The sequence below is a fragment of the Harpia harpyja genome, chromosome 1, assembly GCF_026419915.1.
Source record: "Harpia harpyja isolate bHarHar1 chromosome 1, bHarHar1 primary haplotype, whole genome shotgun sequence".
NCBI classification, from domain to species: Eukaryota; Metazoa; Chordata; class Aves; order Accipitriformes; family Accipitridae; genus Harpia; species Harpia harpyja.
In genome coordinates, this window is record NC_068940.1 from 49,386,215 (window position 1) to 49,404,497 (window position 18,283).

The 18,283-nt window shown below is 45.7% G+C and overlaps 1 protein-coding gene across 3 annotated transcripts in view; it reads right to left on the bottom strand.

Moving 5' to 3' along the window:
- Positions 1-18,283, bottom strand: part of AOAH (acyloxyacyl hydrolase) — a 94,124-nt gene that overhangs the window by 11,742 nt on the left and 64,099 nt on the right. For all 3 annotated transcript variants that reach the window (XM_052792899.1, XM_052792882.1, XM_052792891.1), the window contains 6 exons: positions 12,861-12,897; positions 11,788-11,862; positions 5,431-5,603; positions 2,519-2,577; positions 2,379-2,438; positions 698-794 (listed from right to left, as the gene is read on the bottom strand). In XM_052792899.1, coding sequence (XP_052648859.1) covers positions 698-794; positions 2,379-2,438; positions 2,519-2,577; positions 5,431-5,603; positions 11,788-11,862; positions 12,861-12,897 — 501 coding nt within the window. The remainder of the gene's footprint in view (positions 1-697; positions 795-2,378; positions 2,439-2,518; positions 2,578-5,430; positions 5,604-11,787; positions 11,863-12,860; positions 12,898-18,283) is intronic.

An 18,283-nucleotide genomic window follows, 5' to 3' on the forward strand; every position in this document is an offset into this window, starting at 1 on the left:
TCCTGGGAGAATTGCTTCTACTTTTGAAAACAGTGAGTTAAGCGAGGGTGGCTGTGTTATTCAGGCAGCAAAACTGGCTGAGAAAAGTTCTCCTTCCTGAGGCACTGCTCATCCCAGAGGAGGCAATATGAAGCCCGGTCAGTGATGTAGTACACTACAGCTCATGAAGACCGCCTTCACCATTGCAGATATGCCATCTCCAGCCTAGATGACCTGCTATAAAAGCAGTGCTCAAAAATAAACCCAAATCTTATGGACTGAGATGATAGCTTTGAGATTTGGTTTTTTTCTTCATCAGCCTGAGAAGTTGCCGTGGACAAGCAGGAGCCATTTTTAGCAGAGGCTCATCCGCTGTCCCTGTCCCCTCACCACCAACACCCCCGGTCACCCAAGTGCAAATGGCCAGTGTGCCGCACACCAGGGTTGTGGGTGCCAGCAGCCGGAGCAGCAGGGAGGTTGTGGTCCCCAAGTTGCTGGTGGGGTCTTGTTTGTGAGAGGTCTGAGGTTACCCCAACCAGGGAAGCTGGGAGATGGTATTAAAGGTCCCCCCTTGGCCCCAGCCCTGCCAGCAGGGTCACCTAGGCTGGCTGGCTATGCTGCCCTTCTCCCAGTACAGAGCTAAAATAGGAGACGCACATTAATAGCGCAGCACTTGACTAAATACTTTGTGAAAAAGACGGGAAAAAAAGCAACTTACTTTGTCTCAGTGGGAAATCCATGTAGAAAATATCAAAGTTGGCAAATTTCTCAGATCTTGCTATTTCTTTCAGGACATTGGAAAGTTGTAAAGCTCTCTGCAAAAAGCAAGCAATTTAATGACGATTCCTCGCTACTCGCGGTGCTTTGCATGGATTCAGCTTTTGTCACCAATGCGCGGTCAGGGCTTTGAAAGCTAATGTGGCCCTTTTAGGTGGGGGAAAGGAGGTGAAATGGGGTGGTTCATCATAACATAGACTTGCATGAGCACCACCAGCCTTTGGGCTCACCATTCAATACATCATTGCAGGTTGCACTGAGGCCTCAGCTGATGTAATAAGTTTAATACAGCATATGGTTATTTTACTGGCAACCCCTTTTAGTAGTGTCTCTACACCTATATAAATATTCTGAATTTCTTGGTTTGAGAGGCCTCTTGACGAGTGGCAGCCCAGTCATTTCCATTCCTCTTAAAGAAAACTGAAACTTTTCATACAGGAAAAATGGTCTCGTTTCCCGTTACTCTTCCCACTACTGCTTATCTAGCCAGACCAAATTCTGCTCTTACTTTCAGCAGAGTAATTTACCTCCATTGAGCATCTACCTAACTGATATATCCAATGTGATTTCTACAGCTGTAACAGAGATCAGGATCTCCTAAATATTTAAATTGTGCAGTTTGGATAATAACACAGACAATTAGTTTCAGACAGGGGCTCAGAAAGAAGATTAATTCATACCCTGCAGACATATGAATTGTTCATGGACAGAAGTTACGTGTACTGTATGTTCTGTATTGTTGGTACGAATATATAAGCTGCAATCCTGCAAAGATTTAGGAATGTTCTTAATTGCCTTTTCTGAAGTCAAGAGGGACAGGACATAAAACGAATCACATATGTAAGGCTTGGTGAAATTAAGGCCATATTTTTTGTTTAGTGAATGCAAACTTCAATACAACTATACACAGAGATGACACCTTTGATGATATTTGCTTACTGGCTCTTTTACATGGCTGCAGGGGGGTGCTGGGATTAAAAATCAGCTTGTACTGTAAGGGAACAAATGGCTGATATTATATGACATTCACTTCTGCAGCCAGATTTTTAGGGTGAGTTTTAAGACATCTCTCTTCTGTCTGTTCCCATTCCTGCACTGAGCCTGGATGCTTCTTGGTCACACCATCTGGTGATTAAGTCCCCAGAAATGTGTCTGAGGAAGATTAACACAAATCCCAAATGAAGACAGGGTAAGGCTCTTGCTCTCAGGGCCTGCTCCCGCTGCCAGCAAAATCTATGCAGTTGGTTTTTCATACTCAGAACTACTTGATTCACAAGCCTTTTCTTTCTTATCAGGTACGTTTTCTCCTTAAAGAACATGAACTTGAACAGTTTTGTCTCAGGGAGATTGCATGCCTTCAGAATAAATTTGGTCAGCTGAGAGGTTGGAAAGGGAACACATTTACAAATGCCTTAACTTAACCATGCTGCCTCCCAGAACCTGAGAGGTGTTTGAAAGGATGGGTGCAGAAGTTCCCCCATCTTCTCCCCACCTTTTTGGAAGAAAAAAGTGTGCTGATGTCTTGCCTTTGAGATATTAGGCTTATATCCTCAGACACAGGGACAAACTGGAAGAGCGTCTGTGCAAGAGCATGGTCCCATCACAGCCTCATCGAGACTTACCTCTGAGGTCAAATTCCTGAGGGTCTCGTTGGGGGTCAGCCAGCCACTGCAGGGGCTCACCTGGGCAGGCACAGGGAGGGGAGCTTCAGCAGCGGGCTGAGAGGAAAGGGGGGCTCATAAGCTACAGCCAGACACCTTACCTGGAGGCAGTCGAGGAAAGAATAAATTTGACTGTACGTGATGTCCCTGTTCAGCTGCCCTGCAAAGCACAGAGAGGGAAACTTCACATGCCTGATGGCCAAATGTAACTTCATTTCGCAGGTCTGTGTGTTCCCACGCATTAGACCCCTCAGTGAGGAGAGGTACCCTGGGAGCACCCCCCCCCCCACCCCCCCCCCCAGGTTTCCCTCCCACCACCAGAACCAGGGTGCAACAGAGGTGGCACTGATGCATTCTTCCCGTTAAGGCACCCATGTCCCCACAGCACGCAGAGCTGCATTTGCTTCTCCCGCATCCCTCTCCATCCTTTCACAGGTGATTCGTCTCGCACGCAGGGTTAGTCATCACAGCCTGCGCCAATCTCCAAAGTGCGTGACTGATATTTTATCCATTAACGTGTCTCTCACCCTCCAAACAAATGCAGGGGTTGCAAAGCTGAAGGGAAGATTGAAGGTGCCTGTGTATACTCTTGAGTTTCGCATTTACCTCGGAAAGGTTAGCCTTAAAAGGGAGGAACAATTTTGCTGTCATGGAGGAAAGTGGATATGCTTGTGTGGGTGAGCAAATTCAAGCACCAAGTCAAACACCCTGCTGACAGTCCCTAAAATTCACTGCGCTATGCAATAGCCTGGCTTGCCAAGAAAATGACCCATTTTCTCGACCTTTTTGCTTCTTTGGTAGCTACAACCAAGATGGAAATTAAATGGCCACTCAGTTCTCTGAGTTTGTAGCGCACTGATCATCCTGTCAGGTTTTGTTTTTTTTGCAGCGCTGAAATATGCAGTTTTTGTTGTTGTTTTGGGAACTGCAAAGTATGATCTTTCCCAAGTGAAACGGGTTCCTCAGGTTGCTTTGCAGCAGCTCCCCCATATAGATGTGATTCCAGCCTATCTCATGGCTACCCACCACCCAGCAGCAGTACCAGCTGCCTGGGGAGCAAAAGATGGGGAGGTCAAAGATCTAGTGTCACTCCCGGATATTGGGGATGTCCCAGACCCATGTAGCCTGAAAGATCGTGTCCTGCAATGGGCTGTCGGGGGGACCAGGGATTCGGCAGAAAGCCATACCGACGTCTGGTTGCACCTGACTGGCAGCCAAGTGGGGAAACCTGCTCGCAACCCATTGGAGAATCTGCCAGAAGTGATCTCTTGCTGCAAAATGTGTTGCTTAGGATTAATTGGGTCCCTCCAAGGCAAATCAGCCCCTCTGAAAAATTTCCAACTGGTCCTATAGCTAATCAATCCTGATTTGGCTTGTGCCAAAAAATGCTACATGTTGTCTCTGATAATTAGATATCCAGTAGAGGAACCACCCCTGTGATAAACATGCACTCAAGGAACAAAATGTGTTTATATGACTAAAAAATAATTATCACAGGCTCCCCCTGCCCTGAAAGGGACAAGAATTTTCTTGTATTTTTCTTTTTTCTGTTTTCATTGGTAGTAGTATGGTGCTTATTAGAGAAAAATGTAACAAGGTCTCAGGAATAGAAATGGAGACCTCAGACTTCCTGAGAAAAGGCAAGTACTTCTGAGGGGTAAAATAACCCATAGTAGATAACGCAAAAGCTGTGGGGCCACTGGCCATGACTGGGGAACCTTGGGGAAACCACGGCACAGAGTCTGCTGAAAGCTCTAGTACCCAGTGGTTGCCAAAATCATCTGAAGATGTAATCTGCCTTTTAAATTATGTGATTTAGCTTCTCTCTCTCTTTGATGATGAGAACTACGATGACAAGAACGTTCCATTGCTCAGATGCAAAAGAGATTCCTTTTTACCCAAATTCAAATAAGAGCATGCTTTTGGTCTAAAATTTGGCAGCAGAATGTCCACGATGGTTCCTTGTACACAGTCTTGACTGGAGTACAAGGGACTTACTTTAGCTGTTTGCATAAAAACTTTCTTTGCTACCTGCATAAAGTATTTCACATTCTTTATCCACTGTGGGGTGGCACGAACTTGTAGAGAAGGGGTTCTGCAACCAACTTCCAAGCTTCCCCACCCCACAACCTCCCACATCCCCAGGGAAATGTTTCCACACTGATCCCAGAGGCACAGCTGTCGGACTAACCAAGGATGGACATCACATGTCATTGCATATGAATGCAGCCCCCTGTGATGACGTTCCTCCTTGCTGCTTGGCACAGGATGAAGCCAAGGAGCAAGTGGTCTGTTAATGGTCAGACATACAGTTTCATGCATGCTCTGAGATGACAGGCTCCCAAAGGCAGCCTCCAAATCTCTGAAAACACTGCCCCAAAGCACCTTACAGCAACTGCAGTCTGAGGAAAAGCCCCAAAAGATGCCTGCAGATGGTGTGAGGTTTCAATCGTCACACCTGTAGGTAGCGCAGGAGGTGGCAGGCACCCAGCACTGGTGGAAAATTTATATCTCTAATATCTAACCAGTGTTTCACAACCCCCTGACTTAATCTTCTGTCCTGGTCCACATCCAGTTTTACCAAGACATCCATCAGTCTGTGAGTGGAGGTGTTCACCAGACATCCAGCTCCACCTGTAACAACCACCAGGATGAAGTGCAGGCAGACTGGCCACAATTTTGGGCCAATGCTGAGGCAAACCAGCTTGTTTCCACATCCACAGCATGTGTTGAGCCTGGTTTGGAGCTGAGTGGGTCCAGCTGGTGCAGAGCTGGAGGGGGAACCAGGCAGGATAGGGGTCTGCCCTCTCACTGCCCTGTCCTGCGCTGGGGATGGTAAGCTGGCTCTCCTATTTCTACTGCACAGCCAGTATCTGTCTCGTATTTCTCACTTCTCCTCCATTCTGTCAGGTTTGCTTGAAATTGTCAATAGATTCATAAATTATTTAGGGAGACAAGGCAACACGAGCAGCAGATGATAATCAGGAGGAACCCCGCAACATCTCGTATTTACCTAGAGGATGGTATCTGTCATGCAGGTTATCCCAGAGAAAGCGGCCATCTACCAGGCCTGTTAAAATCACATGGCTGCCGTTTGGAAGACGGGAGTCCAGATATCGCAGAGCTTGCATCACATTGGAGAGCATTTCTTTGGGTGTAGTCATGTGAGCCAGCGTGTCACGGTTCCTGCAGAAGAAGAGGATGCCAACAGACCTTTCTGGCAGGTAATACTGTGCCCCCCCAAAAGGCACCTGAAACAGTGGCATTTTCTCCTTTGCTGCTCTTCCACATTAAGTTAGCTAAATAAAACCTTATAAAAATGATGCGATGTGTTTTAGTCTCTCATTGTTATTGCCAAAATCAGAAGCGATATAGAAACCTCCTTCGGTGTAATCCTTTTCCCTACTAAAAACAGACAGATGCATCCCTTTTTAATAGAGTGGCTTCCTGCTGTGGGTTAAGCCCGGTGGGCAGCTAAGCATCACACAGCCGCTTGCTCGCTTTCTCCCCACCTCCAGTGAGATGGGGGAAGAGGAAAGGAAGAGTAAAAGCAAGAAAACTTGGGGGGTCAAGATAAAAAAACCAAAAGTTATTTTTCAATAAGTGAAGGAGAAGAGAGAAAGCAAGCAAAAGAAGTGATGCAAAGGCAATCACTCATCACCTCCCATGGGTAGACTGATGCCCAACCAGGCAGCCAGTTCCTGAGCAAAAGATGGCTAACGCCCTCCTAAAATCCCCTCCTCTCCCTTTTTATTGCTAAGCATGATGCAGGGTGCTGCTGCACCTGCTTAAGAACATCCGTGATTCGGCTCTGAACCAGGGAAAACAGTGCTGCTCCACACACATGGCTTCAGGGTGCGGGATACCCTACAGATGGGTGAAAGGAGGGCTTCTTTCCCCATGGTTTGCTGTCTGGAGCTTACATTCAACACACTTTTTGATTATGCCAGGTAGAAATATCTATGGTAGCTTTATCTCTCACATGTCCTATGCCTCTTACTACAGCTCTGCAGGAGGGCAGGAGACCAGCAAGGGGTCTGGACAAATGTGGGAGACTGGAGGGAGGAGGAGGAGGCCAAAGGGAGGAGATATTTAAGATAAAATAGTCCTCAGAAATGTTCATGAGGGTATGGGAGCTGTGTCAGTGTCCCGCATGGACTGAACACCCACATTTTGTGGCTCACTGGCAGGCCTGAACATCTTTGAGCCAGAGTCCCAGGCTCAGGTTTATCCTTTGCCTCTTGCATTTAGCTGTAAATGCCGCAGGGGCAGGAAAAACAAAATCCTGAAGTTGAAATAAATTTCAACTTATATAAGAAAAACAAACAAGCAAAACCACTCCAGGCCACCTAAAGAACACTGCTTTAGTTATGTTATTAAAACAACTACTTTATTGCAGAAGAAGTGTTCACCCGCTCTCCCCCCGAGAGCTATCACCACGCTCTCATGGTGCACGTGTCCGTAACAGGGGCTATGAGCAAGCGGGTGAACACAGCCCCGAGGAGTCCACCCCATCCCAGCAAGTGAGGACCTGCAGGGCTCTGGCACGGGGGAGACCCCAGCTCTCGCAACACCTGGGAGGCAGAGGAGGGTCAGCTTGGGGCAGAAGCCTCTCGTTGTCCGGAGATGACTCATTGCCCTCTCTTAGAGCAGTCAGTGGGATGGAAAGAAGGACGCCATTGCATGCTTCCACAAACCCCAGGCAGCTCCAGGGAGGCCTGGGTCCCTTTGTGGCACATGGAGCAGAGCATGTAAACCCATAAGTTGCCTTTCTTGAATTGGAAAAGACAATAAAGCCATGTGTTTGCAACATAAGCTCTTAAAAGAGCCCCCAGAAATAGCAGCAAGGGCACCATAGCCAGGATTTGGAGCACATCCATGTGCGCAGCCATGCATGGCATGGACCATGTACCTTGGGAAGCAGCTCTCATGACAGTTTTGGTCCTGCCTTGGTGGTGCAGCTCAGCCGGACCAAGGCTTTCAGAGAGAAAGCCTCAACACCCGCTGAGGAGCTGATCTCGTTGCTCAAGAAGAAAGACAGAGGATGTCCTTCCACATAGTGCATGAGGTTGCACTAATGTCCATCCTTATTGTTTTAGCAGTTCCCATATTTTCACCTTGTGGGCTTGTAGGGAAGCAATCAGGAGGCTCCATCCAGGTCCTTTCCATGGGAATGTCCTATAATCTCTTTCATGGCTTCCCACCGGTAAGAGAAGGGCACACCTGATGCTTGCAATGCTGAGTGAGCTACTGGAGAATCAGGTAAGATTTCTTGTCAGTGACCATAGAAGCAGGAGCTTTCAAAAGGGTTGTCTCAAGGCATTAGAAATGTTTGTGCTTGGGCGGGGGGTGGGGTGGGGTGGGTGGTGGTGCTGAGTCCCGTGTGGGAGAACCACGTTTCCTGGCAAGGATTTGGGATTCTTCAGTGGGCTGCGTTTTGCACACAAAATAATTAGATGAGTTCCCTGGGCCCAGAAATTTATCTTAATGCAGTATGTGCTGCTGAAGCATTCGAGACTTTCTGGTTAGGGAGAACTGAAAAACAGCATTAAGATTCAGGCTTATCCTTGTGAGTGACAGCCACCCAAGCAAGGTACTTTTGAGATAAGACTGTGGTTTTGCCCTTAAATTAGTTCATTTTGCCTACAGGTGTTGCAGCACTTGATTTCAAAATACTGCTCTGATGTAAGGCCTCTCCCGCAAGTAAACACATCAGTGTGAGCTGAAATTAATGACATTCATAACTCCACTTTCTCTTGTCATTCTCTGCTGAAGTCATGCAGATATTTCAGTGCATTTCTTCACATTTCCTTTCTGAGCCAGGCTATGAAATTAAAACCGACCAAGAAGCAAGCCATCTTGTAGGCATGTTTGTTTTGGGCTCTGCCGTAAGAACTTCAAGTTGTCTGGGTGAGCACCAGGGACCTCACAGTCGCCCTGGGAGGCAGCAGCCAGGGATGGCCTCTGCCCACCTGGGATCTCTGGAAGCTGATATTGGCCATGGTTCATCATGTCAGAGCATAGCAAGCGGACATTAATGTTAGGATTCTTGCTGCTTTGAATCTGGGTATTTTAGGGAGCACACCCTGCTCCCCTAGAATACACAGTAATATCCTTGGATGTGCACACAGCTGCTGGATGTCCTAACAGCACGGGTACCCCGGCTGTGCACCCATATACCACAGAGGGATCAGACAGCCTCCTGTAATTTGTGCGAAGCTTTTGCAGCTCTCCTTTGCCACAGAGACCTCCTCCAGTCCCTTATAACAGGGTCTGGCATAGCCCAAACACAGCTCTTCACCCTCCTTCTGCGCAAGGTTCATGGGCCTGACCTGCCACATTCTGCAGGGCAGTGATTCCCCTGTCCCCGTGACCCCAATCCAAATAAATAACCCCCCCCAGCCAATGTTTCAGCCATACGCCTGCTTTCCAGCCACATGCTGTTACATGCCCAGCATTTGGGCCACTAGCGTACGGGGCCAGCTGGTGAGCGAGCACACCACGTGCACGTACTCACACATGCTACGTGCACGTACATGCAGAGCTGGATCCACAGTGCAGGAGTTCAGCTCCAGCTCACCGCAGAGGGGCCGTATGCCCGGGACACGAGGACTAGAGGTGTTGCATGCTCACATACTATTTTTAGGGCTGAAGGGGTGCAGCCGCGCTTTGGTGACAGTAGCCTTACAATAAGGGAACATTATGCTCTCGCTGGTGCCAGTGTTGCTTTGTACAAGTTCCCTTCCTGGTGGCTGCCTGCTCACCCTGCTTTGCTGCTGTCACCTTTCTGTTTGTTGCAGATGCCATAACTGTAAAGCTGGGAAAGAGAGCCTGGAGAAATGGTGCCTTACCCCAAATGCAACTAATACGTGCAAAAACTGTACAGCATTTGAGACTGCTGGTGCTCATTATTTTCTTGTCTGAATTTTTTTTGTTCCAGGTCTGTGTGTCCCACATTGTGTCCCACACTTACACCTCAGTGGGCTGAGAGATACTGTTGCCATCTGTCTTTATTTTTCTAACCCCCCTCTTTGGACACCACAATGTGGAGACTACTGGGAACACGTAACACAGGCTGCCAATTTCATTATCTTTCTCCTCTATAAACATCCACATTACTCACTGCCCCGCTCTTCATATGGGATGAAATACTAGCATTTTAACAATGCTTTGGCTAAGAGCTGTGTCTCCGGTGTGCTTAGCACACTGCTTTCTCTTGAAGGTAAAATACAGGATAAGACCAGAAAGGCTCTATTACTGCAGTTTAAAGCTGTCCTTGAAGAGGTTTTTATTTGTCAAGCCCTAGGTTTGAAGTCAAGCCCATCAGATGCTCTGATCCTCTGTAACCTCTGTGGGTACATCAGAACCAGGGCAGCTACACACAGCGACGGGACGCTGAAAAAATCTCTCTCCACTGTACTTCCCACTCGATGGAAACAGCATGGAAACAGCATGTTGCTACAGAAGCTGCAGCATCTTTCCTTGCTGGAGTCACAGGGATCACTACAGCCTGATAGCCTCTTTTGATGCTGTAAATGTTTTGGAAGGAAACAGACAGTAGAGAGAATTTGAGCATACAAAAGTCTCTCTGCCAGGTAATGGATGCTGGGATAAAAAGACAGCAGAGTTTCAAGTAATGAATACTGTTTTGGAACATACAAATGGGTGAGGCAAGGACAAAATGGTTTAAATTTGTGGAAAATTTCTTTTTGCTTCAGGCAAGAATAGAAAGCAGCGTTAGAGACAGGGGACGTGAAAGGACTAACCTGCAGAATGAGGAATAAAACAAAGGAAAAAGAGGTGCTTTTAGCAAAGCTAGTAAAACAGCAGAATGGAAATATGTACACAACAGAGCCTGGGCCAAGCCTAGGAGAAGACACTTCAAAAGTCTCTCTGGCAGGAGCCACAGACTTCAGCAAAGGCAGTGTTTGGGTTGGGGGGGGCTCATCATCCTTGGGGTGGTTGTAATGATACCTCCATAAACTTCTCAATAAACAGATAACCAGGACAGTCTTGTCAGCAAGTTGCAGGAGGTCCGTGACTGTTTTTCCCACTCAGTCAAAGGGTGATGGCATTACTTTTGAGGATTTGTGTGTCCTTCCCATAACAGGAGGGTGGTGCTGAGGGCAGGTTTGGCAGTTCTGGGCAGGGGCACAGAGAGAGCATGAGCACCAGAAGGAGATGCCAAGGGTGAGCATTTCATGGGAGGCTGTTTCTGTGTGCTGCTCGCACGCAGCCAGGGAGATGGTGGTGCCAGGGAAGGACCTAAAAGGTGGCCCCTGTGGTCCCACTTCTGCCCTGGCTGAGGGGTCCCAGGTGCTGGAGCACAACACCTGACGTGCAAAGTTTCAACCCCAACACTTGCTGTTAGGCAAAGTTTTAGGAGAGCAAAGCCAGGATATTTTAATGGCAAAGTCTGACAGCCTGCATCATAGCTCCAACTTCATTATACAACCTGCAGGTGAGACTTTTCAAAAGCTTTGGAAGGGGCCTTCGCTGAGTGTGCGTCATTTATTAAAATGAGTGTTTTGAAAGTCTCTGCATCAGTCAGATTTATTTCTTCTGCTTGAAAGAAAACCTGAAGATTCATCATGGTGAAAATAATGACTCACTAACAACAGCACTTGGACCACCAAGTGGTCCAAAACCAAAACTGCAGTATGGATGTGCTGTGCATTGGCCTGGTTGCAAGGTGTTTTCCGCCTTCCCGCTATCGGAAGAAAGGGAAGCATCCAACTAGTGACCTCTTGGCATCCCTGTGAGCATTGCTAATGGATAGTGCCAGAACTATTAGTTTTGAAAGATTTGGTTCATTCTCCTGCTGAGCTTATGACACAAATAAAGCCAGAAAGACAAAACACCTCGTCAGGAGAGCACAGCAAAGACTGCAGGCAGCGTGCAGCAGAGGCAGGGTGAAAATAGACCTCAACAGGGGACTATGTTGTCATTCTTCAGAAAAGGTAAACCAGCCACGCTCTACCTCCTGACACGAGGTGACACACTGGGTAGGACAGATATACATGCTTTGAAACTCTTTTTTTTCCCCTCTTGATGTTATACTTCATTTCATCTGCTAAGCTAGAAATATTCAACTTCAGACATGCCATTGGTCACTTTATTACTGCCTTGTAAAAGATAGACAGACAGACAAGCTCCGAATGAGGACTGGTAGGTGGTTATGACAAACACAGGTAAGGCAACAACCAGTATTTTCAGCAGAAAAATAAGAATAAAGCACAGACCAACAGCAAAGAAAAAAGCCATCACGGGGAAGTGCAAAGCAATGAGACTTGAATGCCCAAGCAGCCAGCAGTACTCTAAAGAAGTCAAGTTTATGATACTACAAATGTTAATTTGGTTTACACCTTACCCATTGCAGACATCATTCCCAATTGTAGCATAGACAACTATGGCTGGATTGTCCAACAGCTGGTTTCTGGCCAAGCTAAAAGATAAATACACAGCTATATTAGTGGGGAAATATGTTCTCAGTGTCTGAACCACACACCGTGCTTGTATGAGATCACATTTGGAAGTAGCCTGTTTAGATTTGGCCAATGCTTAGATGACTATGCTTCTATGTTTGGGAGAGGGAATTTGTTTTTTTTTTTCACTATGGTTTTATATTTTAGCAAAGTTTCTTAAATATAGGTGTTTTCACTTCTCCCTTTTGCCCCTTGTGAACTTGTCTTTTTCACTGTTTTTCCTGCTGGCTTTCTATCTTCTTTGTATTATTCAGAAGTCGAATCAAGTAGCTTCATTTTGGGGCAAAGACATAAGATGGGAAGTTTTTAATCATCAGAGATGGGAGAGGAAGACTATGTTTGGCTGACAACTAAGTTTATGTATGTGCAGGATTGGGCTCAAGGTCAACTCAGGGTGTGGTTTGAAGTACACTGCTAGAGGGCAAGAATTCATTACTACTTTTTCTGGAGGAGAGAACAATAAATCCCTTAGGATGTGAACTATATCAGCATCAAGCAAACTAAATCAAACCCAACTGCCCCACAGCCCACCCAAGTTCATCTGAAAAGGAGACTTGCTGCCTCTCACTATCCAGTAGCTACTCAATCATATTGATATGGAGATAACACAGTGGACCTGCCTGTGTCTATCTACATTGCTACCAATCAGGAGTAATGCAGTTAGGGGGACCCAAAGCACAGATTTAGGGAAAGGCTTAGTCTCTTCCCTAAAATGACTGGAAATGCTCTGTTGGCTTAACTGGGCCAAGATCAAGGCCCTGGAGATGGTGATATCAACACTTTAAAAAGAAGAAACAGCCAGTACTTCAGAGCACAGTGGCCAAGGGAAGCTGTGCTTTTTAGGACACTTGTGGATAATATGTTCCTTACAGTGCTTCGCTTGTTTCTTTTGAAGAAGTAGGACTCCAGCAATGCTGCTGTATCCCCACTCAGCATTTGAATCCCATTAAACACTCACCTTTTTATTAAATAGAGGAGGTTTCCTGAAGAACCACCTGATCACACGTAGTGGGAATAAGAGAAATAGTACAACATCATTATAGTGACAAACAAAATGAAGTGTAAACCCCGGCTTCATTGCGTATTTCCAAGAATGTAGAAGCATTAAAAATAAAAATGGAACAAGTCATCTCTGTAACCTTTTTGGGTGCCAGCATTAGGAAGTAAAGCTATATCCAGGGAACCTGCTGCCTCTTACCTGAGTCCCACCTTCAGACTGTAGAAAATCAAACACTTTTAAGTGCTGGGTTGTTTGGATCTGGCTTTTAATCCAGATCTGGCAGCTTCTTCCCATCTGTTGAACATAGTAGTCTCTTGTAAACCAGCCAACCTGACTTGTCAACAGTCAATCTACTTTTAACTTTCCCTATAAATTGCAGAGGGAACTGTTCTCACTCTTCTGAGAGAGTGTCTCACAGCTATACCACATTGGGACTGATTCAGGTCCTAAACATAGGCACCAAGTGCCATTTTTGACATCCCAGAGTGTCCAAGACACCTGCAGCAGGGCTGGCAGATACAACACAGGATGCCTGAGAGATTGTGCACTTCTGGAGAGGCAGCTGGAGGTGGGAAAGATACTGTAAAGCATCTTAAATAGCACTAGACACCAACGTTTGGGTGTCTGCATTGCTCTCCCCACGAGTGGCAGACTTAGGAAAAATAGTATTAGGCCAGCTGCACCCCTCCCAAGAAGCTCTGCATTTCAATGGCAATTCACCCAAATGCTTAGACGCAAATCTGTCCTCCTCCAGGAAAAGAGCTAGCTACACCTAAGCATCTGCGAGCGTCTACAATCTTTCATTTATGTCTTGAATGAGAAAAGCATTCCCAATTAGGAAAGCTTTTATGCATAAAACTTACTAGCGAGTCTTTAAAGGCTATGCATATACATCCCAGCTATCCACAGTGCACAAATCAAGCTCCATCACCTGCAATGCAAGAGTGATAGCAAACAAGGAGCCAAAAAAGGCTTTATGCTTTGTTCAAGATTAGACTAGGACTGTGATTGCAAGAAGCTAATCTCACAGCAACGTACAAAACCATAAACTTCAGAGAAGCAGGTCCTACACGTTGTACTTGCTTCTATTTTGCAGTACTTTCACTCTCTCCTCTTGTCTCATTCCTTCTCCTCTTGTATTACACTCCCTCTATTCTTCGCTCAGCTCTTCCCTGGTCTCTCTCTTCTCTTTTCTGCACTATGCCTCTGAAGCTTGCTTTGAGGAGAAAATCCTGTCCTCCCTGCAGCTCCTGGGGGGAAACTCGTGGACAGAACATCATTAAATCCCTGCTGGATTGGTATAGGGGAAAGATCTAAGAGATAAACCCCTAAGGTAGCAGTAATACACTTTGCATTTTAATAGTGGTGCCTTTGTTATTATCACTCACAGTGATGCCAACTGCATATATCAAGGAATCCTTTATGTTTTAAATAATCCAGTTCTTCCAAGCTAAAAATGAATATATCTGCCTGCTGCTTCTCTCTTGAGGGTTGCTGGTCCATTCAAAATGCAGCCCTTCTGTCAAGAAGCTCTTTTCAGCAGAATAAGAGCCCCACAAAATCCTTAGAAAATACAGCTTGGAACATAACTACCACCAGTTGCTTTTTTTTCCTGTTTAATAGCCCTTCTTTCAGCTAGAGTTCAACATCCCTCTGTCAAGCCATTCAGCCGTGTCACTCCCCTGACTGGGACTGCAGTTCCAGCACAAATAAACTATTGGGATCTCTAGAAATTAAAAACATATTTACAAAAAAGTAAGAAGCTGTTCTTGGGTATGTATTACCTCCACAAGCGTAAGCATTAGCAGAGTTACAACTCAAGTAAAAACATCAAGAAAATAAAGGGCTCTTTTAGAGAACTGTTTTCATGGGTAAATTGAGTCTTCAAGGAAGTTTTTTGTGATACAGGGATGCAGTCTGTGATGAAAACATTCAAGAGAGAAAAAGAGATGAAGCAGAACAGTTACCCTTACACTGTTGAATGTCCTGGCAGCTATTTCTGGATCTCCCCTGTCCCCCTCTCTGTTTTCAGACTGGTGGGGTTTTTTAGTTTTTGTTGAGGAGTCAGGGTTGGGTTCACTTCTGCTTGTGAGCAACCCCGAATTTCATAAACCTTGGAATACTTGAGCTGTACTTCTTGGTTTTCTTGCTCTTAGACCTTGTGGTTGACAAGGAGCAGCACTAACATGCACTGAAAGAGTCTAGGTCCAGATAGCACCAAAAGTGCTTTGTGAACAAGAATGGCTTATTGACTTCCAATCTTTTGCTCCCTTATGCTGTAAAAGCAATGGAAATGTAAAGGTGCGAAGCAAGAAGTCTCTGGGTTTCCCCAAATGAACTCCAGGTGGACTAGAATTTCCAAGACAAATTAAGAAAAAAGATAAAAATTATTATTTCTTAACTGGTTTTGAAGCCAATGTGAGATATCTGCTGCTTGATGGCTCAGTGAGCCAGAGCATGTGTTAACAAGGCCTAATTTTTCTGGTCAAAGGCAAGAATCCCAAAGAGACAGATCAGACTACAAATGGCAAAGGAATATACAATACCCGTGTTTTGAAATAGCATATATTATCCAAGTATCTCATGCAAAACATGGATGACAATCACAAGATTGTTCTGAAATTATTTAGAAATTCTGAGGGTATTCACTTTCCCTGTATTTATCTAATGATTTTTTTGGAATATTTTAGCAACTGATTTTACTATCAGGATGCTTCTATCAAAACAAGGGATATTCAACAAGTGCTGGAGAACATTTAGAAGAACTTTCTGACTCCACACCAGAGCATTCATGCCCAGCCCTCACACCTGAGGATCCTGCTCACCCAGTCGAAAACCAGAAATAGCACACGGCCTACAAACCTGTGCAAAGCTGCTGGAAGGCAAGACACCAAAACCATATTGAAACAATAAACCAGTAAAAATTATATGTAGAAAACTGTTCAGCAAGCCACTTTGATGGAAAACATTGGTTAGGACTGTGAGCTGCTTGTTGTGCAGCCACAAGCTGAAAGCAGTAATGGTGGCACAGAACAGATTTGTTACGAATTATTAACGTATATCTCATATACCAAGTGTCTTGTGGGGTGCCTGGTGAGCAAAGCTGATCACCCAAAATGAACGTCAGCAAGTCTGATGTGAATATGTTCATGGGTAACATACACGGAGAGCTGAGACCCTCCCTGGCCCTGGCTGAGCACCCTACCCTACAGCCAGCTGCCGAGGAGGTTCCACCACCTCCAGGGGATAATGGGATTATTTTAAGAAAGGGAAGGCAGAAATCCCACTAGCATGGAGGTAGGGGAAGCCTTCCTCCAGGGTGAAGATGCATGTCCCGAGAAGGGCAATGGGGGAAAGTCCCGCCGTGCTGAGCAATGACACAGCACTGGTGCTTCTGTAGGGTGGGTGGAGACAAGCATTGCTCTCGGTGCCCGCCTTGGCTTGCCATCCCTGGGCTCTGGTTCTCGGCTGCACACCTCCCCCATCAGAACCACATCTCTAGTGTCTCACCCTCTCATTGCATATATGTAGGGCTGTGAAGCATCATTTTCAGAGGAAGGTTAAGTTGTCCCAGGTGGGGCTAGGGCAGGTTGGCGGCCAGCTTTTTGCTTTACTGACACTGAGAGCGGTCATTTAAATCCTCCCATTCGGGGAAACTATTATGCCAAATGAGGCAATAAAAGCGAACCTTTACAATGCAGTGTCAGTGCGATGATTAAGAGAAGATACTGAGGGAAGATATCCTGGGATTTTTCTATCACTTGTAATTTTTTCCCTTTTTAAAATTCCCTTCTCAATTTTCTTCCGAGTCTTTTGCCCTGACACACGCTCACTTCCTTTTATATCCTGCAGGTGTCTGTACTGTAAGTGGAAAGGAGACATGTGAAGTGAAGAGAAAAAGGAATGATGCATACAGTGAGAGATTTTTTAAATTTTTTTTAAATCTATGAGGAAATCAGGAAAAAGGAAGAGCAGAAAGTACAACCCCCGTTAACGTAAAGAGAGCAGAACAAGGTAATAGGGTATCAGGTACTGACATGAACTGGATATAAATGTGAAGAATGATTGACACCTAGTCATCCATTGACCATTTGGTTTGGCCATTTTTTTATTCTCTCACCAGAAAGCACATCTGGAGGACTACAATAATGCGAGCCACCAACTCTAGTGCCCTGCGACTTACAGATGAGAAAGTCAGAAGTGCCCAACCCATGACACCAAACACATTGTAAAACACTTGTGCAGAAGACCTGAAGACTCAGGAGCACCATGTGTGCCACAGCAAAGAGGAGGGTGTATAAGAGGCATTACCAGTGGCATTGGTGCTGGCACCAGGAGGCAACTTTTTAGGCGAAAATGCCCACCTGAGCCTGGAAGTGATCCTTGCATCACGCTACCAGTGTGCGCAACCTCTTCTGCCTGGTAAGACCTCTGTCTGTCGGAGGTGGAGGGCTGGGGCAGAGCCCTTCTGATCCTAAATCTTGCAGGAAATCCCAAGCATTTAACAAGTTTCTAAGTAGCACTAGGGGCAGCAGTGCTCCTGACTTCCAGCCGACATGACTCATCTGTTGGAGAGGAAGAGCATCCCATAAAGCGAAATTATCTACCCGAGGAGAATAAATTTTTCCAAGCTTCTGCAGCCAGTTTTCTGAAGCACAAAAATTAATTAAATATAATAGAAACACAATGTGATAATCACAGAATAATCAAGTATCTTTTAAACTTGCTGTTGGGGACATCACCTAATCCAACACACAAAAGCTAACATCATAAGCCTTAATTTCTAAGGGAGACTACTGTTATCCCTTCACACAAGCCTTTGACAAATTTAATAAAACTCTGTCTTCAAACAACTCAGGATTTCTTTTTTGCCCTCCATTCCTCCATTTTGAGAGCTATGCTAGGTTTTCACTCCTTGATAGTAACCTTTTTTTTAAATTTCCCCTCCAAACAGAGGTAGGATTAATGAAAACCCATGTTCTTGTACCAGAACTATCCTTCAGTTTAAACCATTCTTCCCACTTTGTGGTGTTTATGCTTCAAAAGGATTCAAAACCGTAATCACTTTTAATTTTTGCTTTGCTCAGTTGCCAAGGTGCCTTAACATTCCTTCAGAAGTCTCCATTGCCCTAATCTTCCCCAAAGCCCTTCTCTGTGTCTATTCCCACCAAAGTCGGTCCTCCCTAGGCAAAGAGGACCAAATTCTGAGGTATTATGAGTGGCTTATAGGAGGAAGGACTGTCTCCCTGCCTCTAGAGAAAACGCTGCGTGTGACACATCTTGCAATCTCCTTAGTCTCTTTCCAGCTCTATTCTTCACTCCCGGCTGTTCCTTGAAATTCCTCTTTGCACCCCAACACCACTTTCCCTCCACCACCTCTG